The following is a 19,980-nucleotide window of genomic DNA, read 5'->3' as shown; positions in this document are numbered from 1 at the left end:
AAGAAAAATGTTTTAGAATAGAAAAAAAAGAGAGATTTTGATAAGAATTAAAGGAGAGAGATAATTTTATTGAAAATTTTTTAAGAAAAAAAGATACATTATTAATTTTTTTTGTTTGTCAATTAGATTTCTTTTAAAATTAGTAGTATCAAAAAATATTTTAAATTTAATATTATCAAAAAAATTAAAATATATATATAAGGACTAATTTGATTAATTTTTAAAATTTTAAGGATGAAAATTAGTTACGTCTAAACTTTCAAGGACTATTTTGATTATAAATAACTTTTTTACATGTCAAGTGACATTGTCACGTGTCACTAATCTGACACATGACATTAACTCACCACATCATCATATGCCACATGACACTTAACATGACACATCATCATCCAACTAACGGAAGGATTAACGTGACCAAGTCGTGTATCTTTCGGAGACAATTTCGATTAACTTTATCTTTTGAGGACCAAAATGGAGATCGGGGTATCTTTTAGGGAGGATTTTGACTATTAACTCTTATTTTTTGTATATAGTCAGTTTCGGTATACAATTTAATTAAATTTTTTTAAAAAAAGAATTTAAAACATAAGAACTTATATTAAAAGTACCTTATAAATAAATTATTTTATATTTAAATTTTTATCTTAAAAATACTTATTTTAAAGTTGTTTTAATAAATAAGAGAGATAAAATAATTTTTAAAATGTAAAAAAATTAATTTTTTTATTTCTTCAAAAGCTCTTAAATATATTTTAAAAACTTTACCAAACAACATTAATATGACTTTTTATAAGTCAAAAGTCCAAAAAAGTAATTTTTAAAACTTTCTAATAATTCAATTCACAAATAAAAATATAATTTAGTAATTAAATAATTCATAAGAATTATAATTTGAAAGGATTGAATTTGTTTCTCCACAGTAATTATTTAATTATTTTAGAACTATTTTTTTTTTGAAATCGATAAGAAATATATATATGAAAAAGGCCAAAAGAAAAATTATTATTATTTCAAAATGGTGAATACATACAATACAAGCATGTATGATAGACTTAAGGCCACAGGGATATTCCAATTGCATCTCTCAAATGACCTAATGAATGCATGATTGCAGATATTTGACTACCTCATTGAGCACGCGATCTTAAATCCTCAATCAAAGAGTTGAATTGCGAATAAGACGATCCACCTTCCTCCACAGCCTCTTTAGCCTTCTTCCCAAGCTCCTTCGCCCTTCTCCTCATCTCCTCTGTTTCCTCACCTTCCATTACCCTCTTCACCGCCTTCTCTATCACCTCCTTCTTCACCGGCTCGCCCCACATCATCCCCACCCACGTTTGAACCCCAACACCAACCCCAATCCTCGCTATGTCCCTCAGAAACATCGCATTATAAAACTGCTCTGCATACATCGGCCACGTCACCATCGGCACCCCGGCACAAACACCTTCCAGCGTCGAATTCCAACCGCAATGCGTAACAAACCCGCCAACTGCTTCGTGCTCAAGAATCATCAGTTGCGGCGCCCAACCTCTTATGATCATCCCCTTCCCTTCCATTCTCTCTTCAAACCCTTCTGGGAGCCACTCTAACTTCTCATCTTCTTCTTGGTTCTTTTTTGATCCTTTACTCACTACCCAGATGAATGGATGATTCGAAGCTTCTAGACCCATAGCAATCTCTTTAAGCTGAGCGTCTGGGAACGTTGTCATGCTTCCAAAGCACACATAAATAACGGAGTTTGGTTTCTTTGTCTCAAGCCACTTCAAGCATTCCTGCTTGTCGATCCCTGCTTCGTTTCCTCTGCTTGCTTTTTCCTCTGTCTCCCTCTTGCATAGAGAAACTGGACCCAACGACCATGCTCTTCTACCAAGCACCTTGGTGTAATGATCGGCGTAAACTGGTTCCAGTTCGTAGAAGCTGTTGGCGATCACACCGAAGCTCTTCAACTCCGATTCGTTAGAATCATCAAGCAACTTGCAGAATACCTATGTTGCACAAATACAACTACTGAGTACTGAATACTAAATACAATATATTAAACAACTTGCTAATTTAAGAAGGTGAAGATAGGTAGAAACTATGTAGAGTTATTTTCATATCAAGATGATAGTTAAAACCGTTAGATGATAATTTATTCTAATACGTTGAATTCTAATACTGTTGTATTCGACGCATAATAAGAGACCTCGTCATCTCGAGGGACTTGTGGCAACTGCATCTTGGTCAGAGTTATGTCGCCGGGAAGGTTGGGAACCAAGAAAGGTTCTGTGTAGGATGAAACCTTGTCTTGTGGCTTGTAAGTTCTGATGCAAGCGGAAACGCACAAGGGGAAGAAGCCCAACCCATGGAACACGATCCTTGGAATCCCGAATTTGGCGGCGGAGTCTGTGGTCCAAGGGAAGAACATGTCTGCAACAACACAGTTTGGATGCAGTTCTTGCAGCACTTGCTCGAATGGATGTTGAAGGAGCACGGTGGCTTTCATGAACTTGATGAGCTTATCCGGTGCCAGTGCCGATTCTGAATTCTCGCATCCTTCAGGCAAGCCAGTTTCCTCCGGTGGCGGGAACTTGATGGTTCTGAGGGTAATTTGGGATTTTCCGATGGTTCTTGAGACGAAGGGTGCGTTGTGTGTGGTGGTGACTATGGTAGATGTCACTCCTCTTGCGGCGAAGACTCTGGCTAAGTCAACGCATGGGATTATGTGACCGTTAGCAAAGAACGGGAAGAAAAGAACATGGAGTTCGCGGTTCTCCTTGCTCATTGTTGTTGCAATGTTGGTAATTTTACTATAGAATTTGGCTATGGTTTGTTCTGTTTATATATAGTAGGAGATTAAAATATTGAAGCTCCGGAGCGCGCGTTTTGCACGAGTTCAGGTTAAATATTAAATCAATTATGGTAATTTTACTATAGAATTTGGCTATGGTTTGCTCTGTTTATATATAGTAGAAGATTAAAGATTGAAGTTCCGGAGGGCGCTTTGCACGAGTTCAGATTATATATTAAATAAGGAACCACTCACATAAATAAAGACGCTTAAAGGTCTTTTTTTTAATATTTTTTTAATAATTAAAATTTAATTAATATAATCGATCAAATTATGTTATTTTTGTCAAAATTAAACAAAATAAATTAGTTTAACCGAAAAATCAATAAACCAAATCTTGAACTAATTTAAATTATTATTTTTTATAAAAATGACTATAATACCCCTATTATAAAAAATGACTTAAAATATTTCTATTATATATTTTAAAAATTCTAAATCCTAATCTTTTTTTTTCTATATCATCATTGAATTAGAATTTAGAATTTTTAAAATTAATATATATAATAAGAATATTTTAGTTATTTAGTCATTTTCTATAAAAAAAAAGAATATTAATTTAGATCAATTCAAGATTTGATTTATCGATTTTTCGGTCAAATTAGTTTGTTTGGTCTAATTTTGACAAAAATAACACAGTTTGATTGATTATATAGATTAAATTTTAATAATTAAAAAATATCTTTAAAAAAAAGACGTTTTAAGTGTCTTTGTATGAGTAGCTCCCTTAAATCAATTATGGCATGGGTACATTGAAATAAGGTGATACTCCAATGAAAATTTTATAATTGTCTTTATATAAAGATATTTTACTTTTATCGTTAGATGATAGATTTTAAGACTTAATTTTCATATGCTATAAAAATGTTATCTTTGTTTAAAATATGACAAAATAAATAAATCACACTTTTTAAATCAAGATCACGATAACAAGATATTTCTAACATCTTTATTTAAGTAGTTATCTTGAAATTAATTGTCAAAATCAATCACTAATATAAAATATATATTAAAAATAAATTAAATAATATATATTTATATATAAATATATGATAATTATTTTTTATAATTGATTTTAGTGTATAAATAATACTTTTGATATTTAATATTATTGTTTTTATTTTGCTATGTATAAAGTTTTTATTAATTTAATGAGTATACTTTAAATAGGTCTCCAAAAAATTTACGATTCGATAAATTTGTTTCCAAGAAAATTTAACTAAAATTTTGGGCCTAACTTTTTTCATGATATGCCAGATACATTTTTAACCTAATTTTAAACGGTTAAGACTAACGACAACGTCCTATGTGTCAACTGACTAGCTAACGTGTCACGCACAGGACAATTTAATCTCTGGGCACGTGAACAAAAAGACGTCGTATCATATGAAAATAGAACGATATCGTTTTTGAAGTGCACAAATTATTAGTCTCTAGTTTAGAAGCTAAAAAAGCGAAATGACGGTATTTTAAAAGGGACCAACTCCTTCAACGAAAAGCTCATCATGACGGTGAAGAAGACAGAAACCATTATAGAGGGCTCAACTCTAAAGGGGACGGTTGGTGCCAAACTCATTTCCCACTCGAGTAGAGATTGCGAACCCTAAAGGAAGAAGGGAACACGTAGATAAATGAAGTGGGTTGAATGAGCACGTGAGGTAGTGGAGACCGAAGAGCCAGAAACGTCCGATGAGAGAGAGGAAGTTGGAGAGGTTAGAGGCGGCGGAGGCAACGATAACACCGACGACCCTGAGGCAGAGGTGCGTGACGAGGATGTAGTTGAAAGAGAGGTAGAGAAGGGTGCAAATGAGGGAGGCTTGCATGAGAGGGTAGGTAATGCCTTGTGCGCAAAAGTAAATGCGGATTAGATGGAGAAATGAGTTTGTTAAGAGGTCCATGAAGGAGAAGATGAGGTATTTAGGTGCGTGTTATGGTGGCGATGTTAAGATGCTGGTGGAGGCACGGAGAATGATGAAGATGTTGAGCCAGACGAGAGAGATTAATAGAGAAGAGAAGAAGAAGAAGATAATGTAACGACAGAGTACTAGTGTTGACTACTCTAAGAACTAATTTGTCCATTTTAAAATGGTCAAAAATTAAAGTGTCTTACATGTGATACTAATTATAACAGACACGTAGAATATCGTTGTTAATCTTAACTGATTTAAACTGGACTGATAATGTATCTGACGTATAATAAAAAGTCAAACTTAAAATTTTAGTTAAATTGTTTTAGAAATAAATTTTATTAGATTGTAAATTTTTTAAAAATCTATTTAGAGTATTATTTTTCATTTAATTTTTAACGACACTTGGCATAGCAGCAGGGCAAAAGCGCATGATGATAAGTATCAAATAGATAGAATATTTACTTAAATAAAAGAAAAAATAAAAGGAAGAGCTTGTTCATTCAATGGAACAAGTAGAAACAACGATATGATAGGTATGTAATGTAACGAGCGAGTTGACAAATTGTATAACTCTATCTCATGGCATGTTTTATTCGATTTTTTTTTTTATCATTAACAATAAATAAATTAATAATTTTTAAATTTTGTTTCATAATCTTAATTTAAAGAACGAAAATAACTTCTGTTGTAAGTGTTTTAGTGTCTTAATTATAGTGTTATAACTTAAAGAAGTAAATTTTAAAGATAAAAAAAACATGCAAAATGTAAGATAAAATAAAATGTAAAAACTAAAGAGAAAGGATGAAGATAAATAACAATAAATAAAAGTAAAGAATTTTAATTAAAAGTAGAAAATAAAATATAAATTTAAATTTAGACTTCAGAAAATTATTTAAAATTTTCAATTTGACTTTGCGATGCCAAAAAATTTAAGAGTATTATTTTTAAGTTTATAGATGTTTTTCAAAAATAATTCAACTGATTATAATATTTGTCAAAATTTCTGTTTATAAACTAAACTAATGTCAATTCAGAATTACTCTTATAATATCTTGGCTAATTTTCAAACTTGAATTAGTAACTATTAGTGCACTTTTTGTATTAGTAACTATTAGTGCACTTTTTGTCCTTTGATGCTCTATTGCTATCGTTCACAATCGCTTCCACACTTTCTATCTTGACGTTCTATTGTTACCATTGACGCTCAATCTTTGACATAACATGTCCCAAGGCGTATTTCAAATTTTAATAAAAAGGAAAAACTACTAAAATACCCATAAAATTTACGAATACTGACAAAAGTATCCATAAACTAAGAAAATTAACGCTGTACTCATGAAAGATGGATTCTGTATGACAAAAGTATCTAAATTCTAAATTTTTGTTAATTTTTTAATAAAATTTTTAAACTACCCTACACTCAACCTCAACTCACTTTTTCAACCTTTCATAACCCAATCTACACCAATCCTTGCCATGGAGTCTGAAACTACTCCTACAACAAATCAGACCGAAATCAATGATCGTGGTGGAGGAGGATCGAACCTTAACCGATTCACTCATAAATTTACAATCCATACCCAAACCAAATCAATCAAACACAAAAAAATACTCAACATATAAAAATTTTTAAATTCATTCATCCAATTTCAATTCACTTTAGCAAAAATAGAAGTAGAAATAGCCATCAACCATAAAAAACCAACAAATCCATTCATCAAATTTGAAATTTATTTCAGCAAAAAATCGGAAGTAGAAATAGTCGTAAACCTGATCTTCTGTAAATCAATCTCAACCTTCATAAAAAATAGAAGCAGCTTTAAAAAAATAGAACAATATCATTTTAGTAGTAACTAAATCAATTTCTGAAAAGAAGAAAAATAAAATAAAAAAAAAAGAAATACCTTTTCTTCGCCGGTTGTAACATCGTTAATGGCAGAACCTCCATCCACAACGCCACCTCCTTTTCTTCTTTGATTTCTCTTTACCGAACCCTCTTCCTGCATGCAAGAGCACTACGACCCTCTCTCTTCTCAGGCGTGCGACAATGGTATTCTCCTCTGCTGGGTCAGGCGCGCCACGATGACGTTCTCCTCGGCTGCAACAGGTGCGCCACAGCGATATTCTCCTCAGGTTGGATCATAGGCGCGCGATGAAGATGCTGTAGTCACCTTAAAAGTGAAAGGGAGAAGATTCTGTGAGGGTTTTTGAGAGAGGGATAAGTGAGGAGAGAGGAAGAAGTGAGAAGAGAAGGAGTGACGGTAGAATGAGGTAAGGGTGGGATAGTTTAGAAATTTTATTAAAAAATCAATAAAAATTTAAGATTTAGATACTTTTGTCATACAGAATCCATCTTTCATGGGTACAGCGTTAATTTTCTTAGTTTATGGGTACTTTTATCAGCGTTCGTAAACTTCATGGGTACTTTTGATAATTTTTCCTAATTAAAACTACTTTTTTACTAATGTCAATTGAAAGGTTCTTCTAATATATTAAAAGTTTAAAACTAACTTTTAAGATGGGATAAAGTATATATTTTTTTTAAAGTTTGTTAAAGATTTTAAAAATATAATTAAATTTTATTTTATTTTAATTTTATTCTAAAAATTTTTTATTTGCATCAAATTTATCCTTAACAACTAATTTTTTAAAAAAATTATGATCAATTCAGGAATAACTTCATAAGAACAACTTTTAATACAAATAAATTAAATATATTTATCATGTACGTATTATTATTATTGAATTAGTCCTAAATTTTTTTAAAATTTAATTATCAATGGTATATTTAATACAAATAAAAATTTTTTGAGACAAACTTAAAAAAAATTTAGAGATATTTTTAAAATTTTTAACAAACTTTAAAAACAAAAAATATATTTTATCTTTATAAATAATATAACATATATTGACAATAATATTATCTTATATTTATTTGTTTAAAATAATTTTTTTTAAGTAATAATATTTTTTCCTAACAACTCATGATAATAATAATTCCACACTTACTCAATTAACTTTGTTCTAAATCTTTGATTTTTTTTACTATTAATAAACTATTATTAATATAGTTTAATAATTGTACAACGTGCGTACATAAATGAAAATGTTGGTTGTGTTTTTTGGACGAACTTAATTTATAAAATGTTTTATATGGTGGTATAATCGTATTCGTTTTTTTTTATAACTATTTATGCAGTTAATATAAAAAAATAGTTATTTTTTATATAATATTACGTAATTAAATACACATATAAAATTATTTTACACATAGACAATGCATTAAAATTAATTTTTTTTTGACATGGAAATGATTGTTTCGGACTTTAGATATGTAAAAGAGTTGGTTGATTTCCGCTTGGTTCCTACATATTTTCTTTTCTTGCTGTGTAGATTAATAGTGGGTCTGTATTTATCAAAAAAAAAAAAAAAAAAAAACAGAATAGTGCTGGGTGCTGATGATCACTTAATGAATACGTAACGGAAAGGCGATAGAGAAAACCGTTATTATGCGTGGCGCCATCGCCATTCTCCGAGTGATTCCATCTATCAGCTTTCAAATCCAGTTCCATTGATCGACGCTGGCAATGGCACACTGGCTCAAAGCGGCTGAAGGTATTTGCATCTTTTGCTGAAATTCATCACTGCTACAACTGCCCAGGCGAATATGGATATATGGACTTCATTTTTTCTTCAATTGTTAGGACTCTCTGAGCTACATTCTTTTCTTTTTCCTGTTTTTGATTGATCAGATTTATTTGAAGTTGTGGATCGAAGAGCGAAATCTGTTGTCACTGATTTATCAGATGAACAATCTAATTTTAATTCTCCAGGTTTCTTCGTCTCCTTCTTCCTTTTAGATTATTATATTTCCAATATATGTTCTGTAAAATCTCCCAAAATCATTTGCAACTTGTTACATTTCTGGAAATTAGCTTCTACTGGGCAAGGATCACATGGCAAGAGAAGGAAATCAAAGTCCAAGGTATTTCCATCACCATGCACAGGTCTTGTTTGAATAGTATGTTTCTGTTTCACATCACACTCGTCTTGGTAGTTGAATTACTATGTTGCGAATTTCAGGCTCAAAAGGGAAAATCTAAAAACTCATCTCCTACAAATACTGATACTACCAAAGAGAAAGGTGACACACCAGAAGCACCGGCTGATCATGTAGTAGAAAACGATGGGAGTGCTTTCACTCCTACAAATCAACCAATCAAAGACAATGTAGAGGCATTTAATGGGGAGCCCGTAAAAGAGAATGCTCTAGATATGCATAAGGAGAATCCTTCTCCGGATAACAAAGGAATTGAAGGCTCCACTGAAGACAAACCCACTAATGCTGAACAAGTTATCAAGATTGAGAATTCGGATTCCGATGTGAATATGGATCAAGAGAGAACTAAATCTGTGGCCAATGACAAAAGTTTCAATCGTGGTGGTGACACTATAATTCAAGATGCTGATATCAAAGCTGAATCTTTTGTCAATAGAAGCACTCAAGAAAATCATAAAACTGACATTTCTCCGAAGAAACTACAGGATCAACTTGATCAGGCTCAAGGACTACTCAAAGCAGCAAAATCTACTGGTCAGTCCAATGAGGCAAGGTTAGCTAGGGTAAGAGTGTTATTACTTATTTCATCAGCGTAAGCCTCTTTAAATGGGAGAAGCCTGATCCTAGTGGCAGATCCTGTACATTGGGTCTGGATCCTTGAGAGAGTTAATCCTAATTTCATTTGCAGTGAGATGTCTGATTGATATGTGTTTGTTTTATTTATTTTTATTATGGTTAGGTTTGTGCTGGACTATCATCTAGTCTTCAGGAATACAAATCTGGAAATGCAGAGTTAGAAAAACTGCTTAGTGCAGAGGTGAAACTCCATTACTGATACTACTGTAAGGGTTCCCAGGTGTTATCATATCTTGACATAGAAACAATTCCACAATTATATCGCTAAACGAATACTAAATGTACAGAGAGAACTGAATAAATCATTTGAAGTTCGCATAGAACAGCTACAGAAGGATTTGTCTCAAAATAAAAGGGAAGTAGCAAAAGTTGAATCAAACATGGCTGAAGCCTTGGCTGCAAAAAATTCTGAAATTGAGGCACTTCTTAGTTCGATGGATGCAGTAAAGAAGCAGGCTGCATTATCAGAAGAAAATATAGCTTCCCTTCAGGTTCAGAATAGTTAATTTATGGAATGCGCGTGTGCTTTAGTCTGCATTATTTGCTTTGATTCTTTCGTGGATACTTTCTCCTTTGGCGAACTTATTTAGGATTTTAAGGTTTTGCATCTTATTATTATTATTTGGTGGTACATCAATGGCAACGAGTTCTAGACTTTCTGAACTCATTCGTACTACCTAAGCCCTTTAACACTAGTCCCTGAAAGAATGTTTTGGTTATGTATGATACTGGCTTCTAGAAATGCATGTTCACCTATCTAATTCCTATTCATAAGAAAAATATCAAAAGCTACACATGTGAATTTCTCCATGTATCTTTGTTGCAACATTGTAGGTTAGAATTTACTCCTCTCTAATGTCTATTTAGGGAGTATTTTTCCTTAAGTGAGATAGATGCTAGGAAAAACTTAGGGTAAAATATCTTTGATTGAGTAAACACCATATTTCAGTTTTGTTTGTAATTTCTTCTACGATTTGCGATTTGCGTTTTCGTTGTACTTGACCAGTATATTCATGCATTGGAGTTTGATGTTTAGCTTTCCAAGCTGTTGGTAACACATTTCACATACTACCAGGCAAACATGGAGTCTATGATGAAAAACCGAGATCAAATAGAGACAAGAATGATGCAGGCATGTAGGTTCTCCCCAGTATATAAGATTCCTGTTATTTTAATGCAGTTTGATATTCATAAATTAAAATCTCTTGTAGGCTCTAAGAGAGGAACTAGCATTTGCTGAGCGAAGAGCAGAAGAAGAGCATGCAGCACATAATGCTACCAAAATGGTCTGCAGTCAAAATTGTTAGTTTCTCATTAAATTTTTCTTCTTCCAACATATAACCATTTCTGGTTTGTCTTTGGTAAAACAGGCTTTTATGGAAAAAGAAGTGAAATTGGAGCACAGAGCTATTGAGGCAGCTACAGCTCTTGCAAGGATACAGGTAATGTACGCTATCATACATTTTAATTTTGTAATTATGTATAAATATTATCAAAAAAACTATGTCATTCGGGCTTCCTCAGTTTGGTATAAATCATCATTTCTTAACATCATGCTTGACCATATGCATTGATTAGTTGGTTTTTGGTTGCTTCTGTTGCAGAGAATAGCAGATGAGAGGACCTTGAAGGCCACAGAATTGGAGCAGAAGGTGGTACTTCTTGAGGTACACACATTTTAAATGGGAAGACTAATTATTATTCTGAAATAAAGTTCTACCAAGAAGAGTGTGACATCATCTGTTATCAGGTTGAGTGTGCATTCCTAAATCAAGAATTGCAAGATATTGGAGATCGCGTGCGCCGTGAACAAAAGAAGTCACCAGAAGAGGCAAATCAAGTAATTCAGGTATACTCTCTCAGAGTCTCAAGAGTAAAGGAGAGTTTTCACTATATTTAATTGTACTGTGAGAATATGAGTGTAACATATTTAAGAAGGAAGCATTCTTTCTGGTTCTTTGCATATATTGAAGTTTAAAACTACGTTTATCTTAACTTTTTTAGCTTTAGGTGTAAAGTCTATCAGCAAGTGTCACATTTTGAAATAAATAAATACATAAATAAATAATGCTCTAATGATGGTGTTAATTATTGAGATGCAGGCATGGCAGGAAGAAACAGAGCGAGCATATAGGAGTCAGAGAGAAGCTGAAAACAAGATTTCTTCAATAGAGGCAACTGTTCATTTTTTTTTTTGTTTTTTAGTCATCTCCTGAATATTGTTTGAGTGAGCCTTAGCACCATGAACTGTTTAATGACCGGTGATCATGACCTTACTTTCTAATGATGTTAATTGACAAAATGATCTAACGTAATGCTGGTCAAGGTTGATTCTATTGTTCTTTTACTTACTATATTCCAATTTCAGGCTGAGCTGCAAAAGATGAGAGTGGAAATGGCAGCCATGAAGAGGGATGCTGAGCATTACTCCCGTCAGGTACTGAAATGAAATTATTTGCATCTTGTCAAAAGATTTCAAAATTTCAATAGTATGGCTTCTTAATGACCATCTGTTGCAATAATGTTGAATTTTTTTCTTAATAACAATAAAAATTGCAATAACGTGTGTGTTATTGAAAAGTTGGTATTTTAACCACTATCATAATAATTGCTAAGCAGGAGCATGTGGAATTGGAGAAACGCTATCGCGAACTTACGGACCTTTTGGTAATTCTTGCATTACCTATGTTTCGTGCAATTAATTTTGATGTTCAAGGAATGTGTAAATCACAAAAAATACACTCAAATTATTTTGTTATGGATAAAAAAGTCTTCAAATTTTGTTATCAATAAACATATCCTTAAATTATTTAAAAATATAACACAAATGCACATTCGTGAACTAAAACGTTCTATATTAATGAAAAAAAGTGACGTAACAAACAAAGCTTTCTATGTGGTATATGAGATTTTGACATTGACAAGTAAACCGCTTTACGTTTTTTCTCGAACATATCTCTAAATAAAGTTGGATATTTTTGTCACATTTTAAAATTATTTAAAAATATTTTTGTCGATAATAAAATTTGAAAATATGTTTGGACGAAAATAATTCAGATGCATTGTTGATGGTTTACTCTCAACTAATTTGTGTTATTCACATACATCGTTTCGTTTCAGTACTATAAACAGACACAATTAGAAGCCATGAGCAGCGAAAAAGCTGCCGCTGAGTTTCAATTGGAGAAAGAATATAAGCGTCTACAAGAAGCACAGGTTTGGCATTTGTGCGTGGGATCCTTTAGCAACTGGATTAATGGTTGAGTGAACTCCATCATTGATTGAGTTAACATCATTTTCCTTTTGAATAGGCTGAGACTGAAAAAAATAGAATTTCTCGTCGACCATCTTCATCTTGGGAAGAAGATACTGAAATGAAAACCCTCGAGTATGTTTCCTCTCTTTACGATAGCTTCTCTCATTTTTGTCTATGATGCACGCGTTTTGATGGAACTTAGCACAAGCTTCATTTTGATCATTACTACATTAATTATAGTTGAACCTAAAAAACTAAAAATCATTGACAATCACTTAGTACCAAAAATAGGCGTTTTATTCTGTTATTCTTGTTTTCATTTCCATATACGGAATTGCAGGCCACTTCCTTCGCATAATCGCCATTTGGTTGGGGCAAGCATTCAGGTATTATGTTGGTAACAAAAAAGGTATTCAGTCACTATAATAATGGGGGTAATGCTTTTTCTTTTTTAGCATTAGTTTCACTAGTTTGTAATACTTCATCCAGTTGCAGAAAGCAGTGAAACTATTAGATTCAGGAGCCGTAAGGGCCACAAGATTTCTCTGGCGTTATCCAACGGCTCGAGTTGGTCTATTTTTCTATCTGGTGAGATCAGTTCGTTGGGCATTTAAAAGTCCAATATCTGAGATGAAATAACCGTAAAAGGATTTTGAGTTGTTTGCTGACCATGGGAACTTGCAAGCAGGTGTTTGTACATCTCTTCTTGATGTATCTCTTGCATTGCCTTCAGGTAGAAGAAATACATATGCTAATTGCAATTTTGCAATATAGAATCTTGAAATCCAATGATCTAAACAACAATAAATTACTTTAACGAAATAACTTACTTGTATCAAATTCCGTTAACTACGGGTATATTATTTTTTCCCCTTGTGTAGGAGCAAGCTCACAATTTGGATGTTAGAGAGGTTGCAAAATCTTTGGGACTCTCTGACCCGAATTACCATGACTAATCTTATGATGGGGAAAAAAAAAATTCAAGGCCCTACATCTGGTGTTAACATTTCAAGATTACCCTGAAAATGCATGTAATCGTTACTGCTGCATGCTCGAGTTTTCTCAATGTGGGATGGCATCATCTCTTGCTTTATTTTTTCACCAAAATCGTAAAAACATGATTTAGGTACAGAAATTCATTCTTGTGATATCCCATTCTTTTCTTTAACTTTTTCAATCCTTTAGACTATAATACATATTACATTACTACACCTGCATGTACAAAATTCTATTGTAATTTGTACATAGCAGCTTAATTATTTATATAACTCTGGCGTTTTTTGATCGAGTTAATGCTTAATGCTAATAGCTCAAAGTCTTGTCGATGACTGGATGATGTTAACAGTTAACTATTGCAATGGGACAATCTATGCTTACTTCTGCTTCCGTGATACTATTCTTTCTTTCCTTCTAATTTCTAAGTCCAAAATAGATTGCTAAGGCGCTGTGATGAATGTTCTGTATTATTATTTTAACAAATTATTTTTTAAAATTTGTAGAATAAATATATAGTAATACTCCAAATTAAACCCTTAGAATATTTTGGTCGAACAGTTCAATTCTAAATTTTAATAACCAAACAAATTTTTAATATTTTATTTTATTAGACAAACTAATTTTCATATCAAATATCGTAAAAAGTTAGATAAATTAATTTTTATCATTAGTTAATACAACCATAATACTTAAGAATTTTTAAAATTCAGATCAGTCCTCCATATAATCGAAAGGCTGATTTAAAATATCACTTTTAAATAAAATATCTTTTATATAAATCTATAACATGTATTTTTGAATTATTTTTTATGTTTTTTTAATATCTTTTCTGATTTGATAATATATGATTTATGAATTTATTTTAATTAACTAAATAATGTAAATACTTTAAGAGTTTATTTGTCAGTCTTGTTTCGTTGTTTGTCCTAGCGCAGAGACGAGATCCATGTGGCAGCGATGGTGACCAATTCATTATGATTGAATACTTGCTAATAGGAGTGGAAGTGATTTAAGTCAGTTTATGAGTCAGTTTGTACTCAATTCGTTAATAATTCAGTAAGTTAAATTTGTTAGTTGGTGAGTCGAATTTGAGTCTGAAATTAAACTCATAAATTAAATGAGTCGAGTTTGAACTTAAATAAATTTAGCTGCTCATTAGCTCATAAGCTGATTCGATTATATATATATATATATATATATATATATATATATATATATATGAAATATATATATGATCTTAATTATTTAAAATTTATATTTGTTTTTATATATAATTTAATGTAGAATATAAATAAAAAAATTGATAATTTATTGATAAATAAAAAATATATAAAATTGATTTTTTAAATTTTTTTAAAATATATAAATTATAATTTATTAATATAAAATTATAAATTATGTTCTTATTATTTGAGTCAATTCCTAAATTTTTGATGAGCTAAATTTTTTAAAAAATAGATTCAATTATTAATGAATAGAGCCTATGCACCAAACTCAATTTTTATAAGCTGAAGTTAAGTTTGGTTTAACTTCTAGTTTGTCTCACTTTGAGGCCTACTTGCTAGCTTGCCTAGTAAACATCCCTAAATTATTAGTACTACGTGCAACATTATGAGATCATTTGAGAAATGTGTGTTAATGAATTGATGATCATGATACTCCCTCGTTGCCTCATCCGTCGTCCCCCGAGGAGAAGTGGTTTGGCGAGAAAGAAATGATACTTTCCTTTGTGCTTGGAAACTTGTTATTCTTAGCAAAACCTTTTCTATGATTGAGACTTTAGAACACATTAAATTTAAAGTGAATTTTATGATGTAAAAAAAAAGATTTTTTTATATGTGTATATGTGTATATTTGTGTTGTTAAAAGGATAGTGTGATAAGTGTTTAAAAAGAGAGTAATTAAAGAGATTAGATTTGACATGTTGTAAATAAAATATAGTATATTTTGTCTTATGTAACATGTAAATAATATATTAATTAAATAGGCTAATTATATTTATATTAATTAATTATTAAAGATAATATTGGACCTTTTATGATTTTTTTATTTTTGAATTTTTTAAATATACGATCTCTTTTCAAAAATATTAATTTTACACACAAAAATTTATTAATATTTATTTATTTTAATATATTTCTTTTTTTCGATGACTTAGATATATTCACTTTCACAAATATAAAAATGTATTTACATATTTTAACCAACAAAAAACATATAACTTTACGTATTTACATACATTTAAATTAACGGTAATATTTATATATATTTAATTTAAATATTATATCAATATATATCTGTCAATATTATTCTGGATACATATAGATATTTATAAAAAAATATTATTCAAACACCACATATTCTTGACATCTTATAAAAATAGTTTGTTATTAATTATTTTTATATTTAAATTTTTTAATTAATAAAAAATTTATATTTAATTGTTTAAAAAATATTGATAACAAAATAGCATTTGTAATATTGCCATTTTTATGGTGCAAAAAGAGAGAATATATATTTTGAGAGAATTGATTTTTTTTAAATGAAAATTGTAATAAAAAGTTTTGCTTTTTGTTATAAAGAGAAATTAAAAATAAATTTAATTTTAATGTAGTGTTAGTATAAAATAATTTTATATTTACATTTAATGACGTAACACTATATTAACAAAAATAATTATTTTTTATAGATGGTGTGAATTGTTATCTAAAAGACCAAATATAATTACACGACTGTGTAAAACACATTTTACACTGTCAATACATCAAAATTAAACTCACTAAAAATATATGTACCCAAAATTTGTATAATACCAGACATATAAAAAAATATGGTAGACACCAAGAAAAATATAAGAAAACATAGTTATTTTTTGGTATTATATAGACGATATCTTATTATTCTGTTTGCATTAAAATATCTATTTACAGTTGTTTATAAAAAATAATTAAAAAAAAATTCAAATACTAAAAAAAGAAAAAAATTTTAATAATTAATATTTCAAAAAAATTGTCTAAAAAAATTAAATATTTCAAGTTATTATTGGAATATTTTAGATGCAACCTATTATTTATAATTAAATTATTAATTTTTTACAATGAATAAACTATGTTATTGAGTGAATATTTAATATTTATTATTTTATAAAACGAAAAAAGTATATCTAAACATATTTAACAAAATTATATGATTAATTTCTCTTTGAAGGCATATAAATGTGTTGAAGAAAGATGATAATTTTTTTAATATATATTATACATTCATTAATTTAATTTAAAATAAATATTAATAAATTTTTGTGTGTAAAAATTAATTTTTCAGATGATATTTATTATATAAATAAAAATAATTAATTGAATTCTCTTTTTCAAGTAACATGAGTTGGAAGAAAAATCATTAACTTAGATAAAAAATTAATGAAAAAGAAAAATTCAATTAATTATTTTTGTGAAACTGAATATAGCTAAACCATCAAAAAGAAAAAAAGATATATATTAAAATAAATAAATATTAATAAATTTTTGTGTGTAAAGTTAATATTTTTGGAGAGAGAGCGTACATTCAAAAAATTTAAAAATAAAAAAATCATACAAGGTCCAATATTATCTTTAATAATTAATTAACATAAATATAATTAGCCTATTTAATTAATACATCATTTAGTCACAAAAAAAAATTAATACATCATTTTTATATTACATAAGACAAAATACACTACATTTTACTTGCAACTTGTTAAATTTTGTCTTTTTAATTACTCTCTTTTTAAATGTCACACTACCCTTTTAACAACACAAACATACATATGTAAAAGAATCTTTCTTTTTATATTATAAAATTCACCTAAATTTAAACCTGCATAATGCAAAAAAACTAGTGCTATAACCTTCTTTTATAAATATTTTAGATAATTAAAACAATATAAAAAAAATTGAGTTTAAAATTTATATATATATATATATATATATATATATATATATATATATATTGTTTAAGAAGATTTTTTTTGATAAAGTATAAAAAGTCAATCTTTTCTATTTGGTTTTGATAAATTCAGGTACTTTCTTAATAATTTTTCTTAATATTGTTGAATATCAATTGACTTTACAACTTATAATTTTATTTTAAAAATTTATAAGAAAAATATAATATATAGATTATTTGATTTATAATGTAAAATTTATAAGAATAGAATAATATTTTAATAAATATAATTAATAACAAATAAATAACATGACAATTTTTTTCTTATAAAATAATCTAATAATAATATTAAATTTATTATTAATTAGAAGATAATGCTAGTAAAGATCATTAGATGAAGAAAAAATAAAAATAAATTTAAAATTTTGTAAAAGTTATAATTTGACAAAAAAAAACTTATGTGATAATAGAATAAAATAAAAAAGATATCGTTCATTAATGAAAAAAAAATAGTAGATATGAACTTTTACGTAGATAAAATCTATAACTGTATAACGTCCGAGTTTTTTTGCAAAGTAAATAATGATTCATTCTTTGTTTAGGATTTTATTTTCAAAATTTATTTTATTAGTAGTAATTAAATTAATTTTTATGATATTTTGAGTTTAAAAATTTATTAGGGCTCTTATATATAATTTTTATAATAATTGAATATTTTTTATTTAAAATTTAAAATTTTAGGAGTTCAAAAATAATGAGAATATTATACAATTTAATTTTAAATTAGAGTCTTTAAATAAATTTTTATGAGCTAAAAGAAAAATTAATTAAATTATCTCTAATTTTAAATTAGAATACTTATTTTAAAATTAATTAGTGAATTTATGAATAAACAGTGTTGTTAAATTAATTTTAAATTATTATTATTTTATCCTTTAATTTTATCAAAATACTTATTCTATCCTTATCCCTTTTACTAAACTCTCACTACTAGAAAATTAGTTATTACAGACGGATATTTCCGACGGATTTTATCCCACGGAAATACAGACGGAATTTCAGAGGGATTTTTTGTCGGAAAACACAAAAAATGAATTAGCATAAATTATAGACGGAAAACAAAATCCGTCGATAATTCCGTCGGTAAAATTAATTTTTTTCGTGGGAAATGGTTACAGACGGATTTTTCGTCTGTAATTAAATAGACAAAATGCTTTATTTTATTAAATTATTACAGACAGAAAATCCGTCTGTAATTTAAAATTTTCCGTCGGAAAATTTTAATTTAAACCTAATTTCATCCCAAGCCTATCGAACTCCTTTCACGCACACAAAACCATATTTCTTCTTTTTCTTCCTTCCTTCTCTCTTTCTCTCTCTTCTTTCACACCCTAGAACCCTAACTAACCACAATTTCTCTCAAAAATGGTGTTTCACCATTGCAGAAAACTCTTGCCAGAAATCTGAGTCCCTCTGCCACGTGGAGCAGAATTGTTCTTCAAACTGTGATGATTGCCTCAAAATCTGCATCACCAACCCCCAATACTACTATTATTTCCAACCACCGCCACCGCCACTGCCATCGCCACCGATTCCTCCTCTCCCTATAGACGATACATCAGACCATGGAAAAAGCCACGCGCTCTCGCCCTACTTGGTCCTTGCTCTCTCCGTTATCGGAGCTGCTTTCTTCGTTGTTATTTGCTATGCAATCTTCGCGAGGATCTTCAGAAGGAGGAGAAGATCCTTATCACCACCGTTGAATCTTCGAACATAGGATAATACGCGTGATGATTTCTTCGTTGATGAGGAGCATGGTCCTGTGGTGGACCACCCGATCTGGTACATCCGTAACCCTATCGAGCTCTGTTAGCTACAATTCTTCTATTCCATCCGTACACTCTTTCAACAAGGTTTTTGCTTTTATTAATTTACTTCTGTATTTATCTTGGTCTTGCTTGTTTAGGTTTATTAGGACTTATTCTTTTTTCTCATTCGTTCTTTTGTGTGTATGAACTACTTTGCAGATTGATTGTTTTATATATAGCTTCTGCTTTCGTTTTATTGGTTCCATAGAGCTTCAAATTGGAAGGAGGCTTTACCTCCAGGGATTAAGGGATTCTGAGTCATGGATGTGATGTCGGAAGCTCTTCGAGCTTGTCAAAAAACTTCCATGAGATGGATTCATCATCTGAAGATGAGGATTAGGGAACTCATCAATGTGGTTCTGGCAGTTCCAAAGATAAAATTCCTCTTCCTGGGCGGCTGTGGAGAAGCTTACTATTACAGGTAAGGTTGTAGTTGTTTGAAATAATGTAGGGTGTATAATGCTTTTGTTTTGTAATTTTTCCTACTTGGGAAT

At 29.8% G+C, this 19,980-nt stretch overlaps 3 protein-coding genes across 3 annotated transcripts; 2 read left to right on the top strand and 1 right to left on the bottom strand.

Annotated features, from left to right (window-relative positions):
- Positions 1-977: 977 nt before the first annotated feature.
- Positions 978-2,893, bottom strand: LOC130967585 (probable UDP-glucosyl transferase 73B6). Its single transcript, XM_057892514.1, has 2 exons — positions 2,192-2,893; positions 978-1,991 (listed from the first exon to the last, which is right to left on the bottom strand). The coding sequence occupies exons 1-2, from the start codon at positions 2,768-2,770 to the stop codon at positions 1,131-1,133; spliced, it is 1,440 nt and encodes a 479-aa protein (XP_057748497.1). The 5' UTR covers positions 2,771-2,893; the 3' UTR covers positions 978-1,130.
- Positions 2,894-8,206: 5,313 nt separating this feature from the next.
- LOC130965925 (uncharacterized) lies at positions 8,207-9,202 on the top strand. The gene is made up of 4 exons (XM_057890681.1): positions 8,207-8,361; positions 8,499-8,731; positions 8,830-9,099; positions 9,146-9,202. Exons 1-4 carry the CDS (start codon positions 8,334-8,336, stop codon positions 9,200-9,202), a joined length of 588 nt encoding a protein of 195 aa, XP_057746664.1. The 5' UTR covers positions 8,207-8,333.
- Positions 9,203-9,787: 585 nt separating this feature from the next.
- On the top strand, positions 9,788-13,919 carry LOC130970633 (golgin candidate 1-like). The gene is made up of 15 exons (XM_057896771.1): positions 9,788-9,933; positions 10,518-10,578; positions 10,654-10,728; positions 10,813-10,884; positions 11,047-11,109; positions 11,193-11,291; positions 11,545-11,616; positions 11,811-11,879; positions 12,062-12,109; positions 12,563-12,658; positions 12,754-12,830; positions 13,039-13,084; positions 13,188-13,286; positions 13,387-13,431; positions 13,580-13,919. The coding sequence occupies exons 3-15, from the start codon at positions 10,726-10,728 to the stop codon at positions 13,652-13,654; spliced, it is 864 nt and encodes a 287-aa protein (XP_057752754.1). The 5' UTR covers positions 9,788-9,933; positions 10,518-10,578; positions 10,654-10,725; the 3' UTR covers positions 13,655-13,919.
- The last annotated feature ends 6,061 nt before the right edge of the window (positions 13,920-19,980 follow it).

This window comes from Arachis stenosperma, chromosome 3 (genome assembly GCF_014773155.1).
Source record: "Arachis stenosperma cultivar V10309 chromosome 3, arast.V10309.gnm1.PFL2, whole genome shotgun sequence".
Taxonomy (NCBI): Eukaryota; Viridiplantae; Streptophyta; class Magnoliopsida; order Fabales; family Fabaceae; genus Arachis; species Arachis stenosperma.
This window is presented reverse-complemented; position numbering and strand designations above follow the sequence as displayed.

Excerpts from the sequence above, each read along its gene's own strand:
- LOC130967585 (XM_057892514.1), bottom strand. The coding sequence starts at position 2,770 with ATGAGCAAGGAGAACCGCGAACTCCATGTTCTTTTCTTCCCGTTCTTT. Across the intron at positions 1,992-2,191 it reads AAGTCCCTCGAGATGACGAG|GTATTCTGCAAGTTGCTTGA; the intron begins GTCTCTTATTAT and ends TGTGCAACATAG.
- LOC130970633 (XM_057896771.1), top strand. Across the intron at positions 11,880-12,061 it reads CTGAGCATTACTCCCGTCAG|GAGCATGTGGAATTGGAGAA; the intron begins GTACTGAAATGA and ends ATTGCTAAGCAG. Across the intron at positions 12,659-12,753 it reads AGCGTCTACAAGAAGCACAG|GCTGAGACTGAAAAAAATAG; the intron begins GTTTGGCATTTG and ends CCTTTTGAATAG.
- LOC130965925 (XM_057890681.1), top strand. The coding sequence starts at position 8,334 with ATGGCACACTGGCTCAAAGCGGCTGAAG. Across the intron at positions 8,362-8,498 it reads CTGGCTCAAAGCGGCTGAAG|ATTTATTTGAAGTTGTGGAT; the intron begins GTATTTGCATCT and ends TTGATTGATCAG. Across the intron at positions 9,100-9,145 it reads AACCCACTAATGCTGAACAA|AGAGAACTAAATCTGTGGCC; the intron begins GTTATCAAGATT and ends ATATGGATCAAG.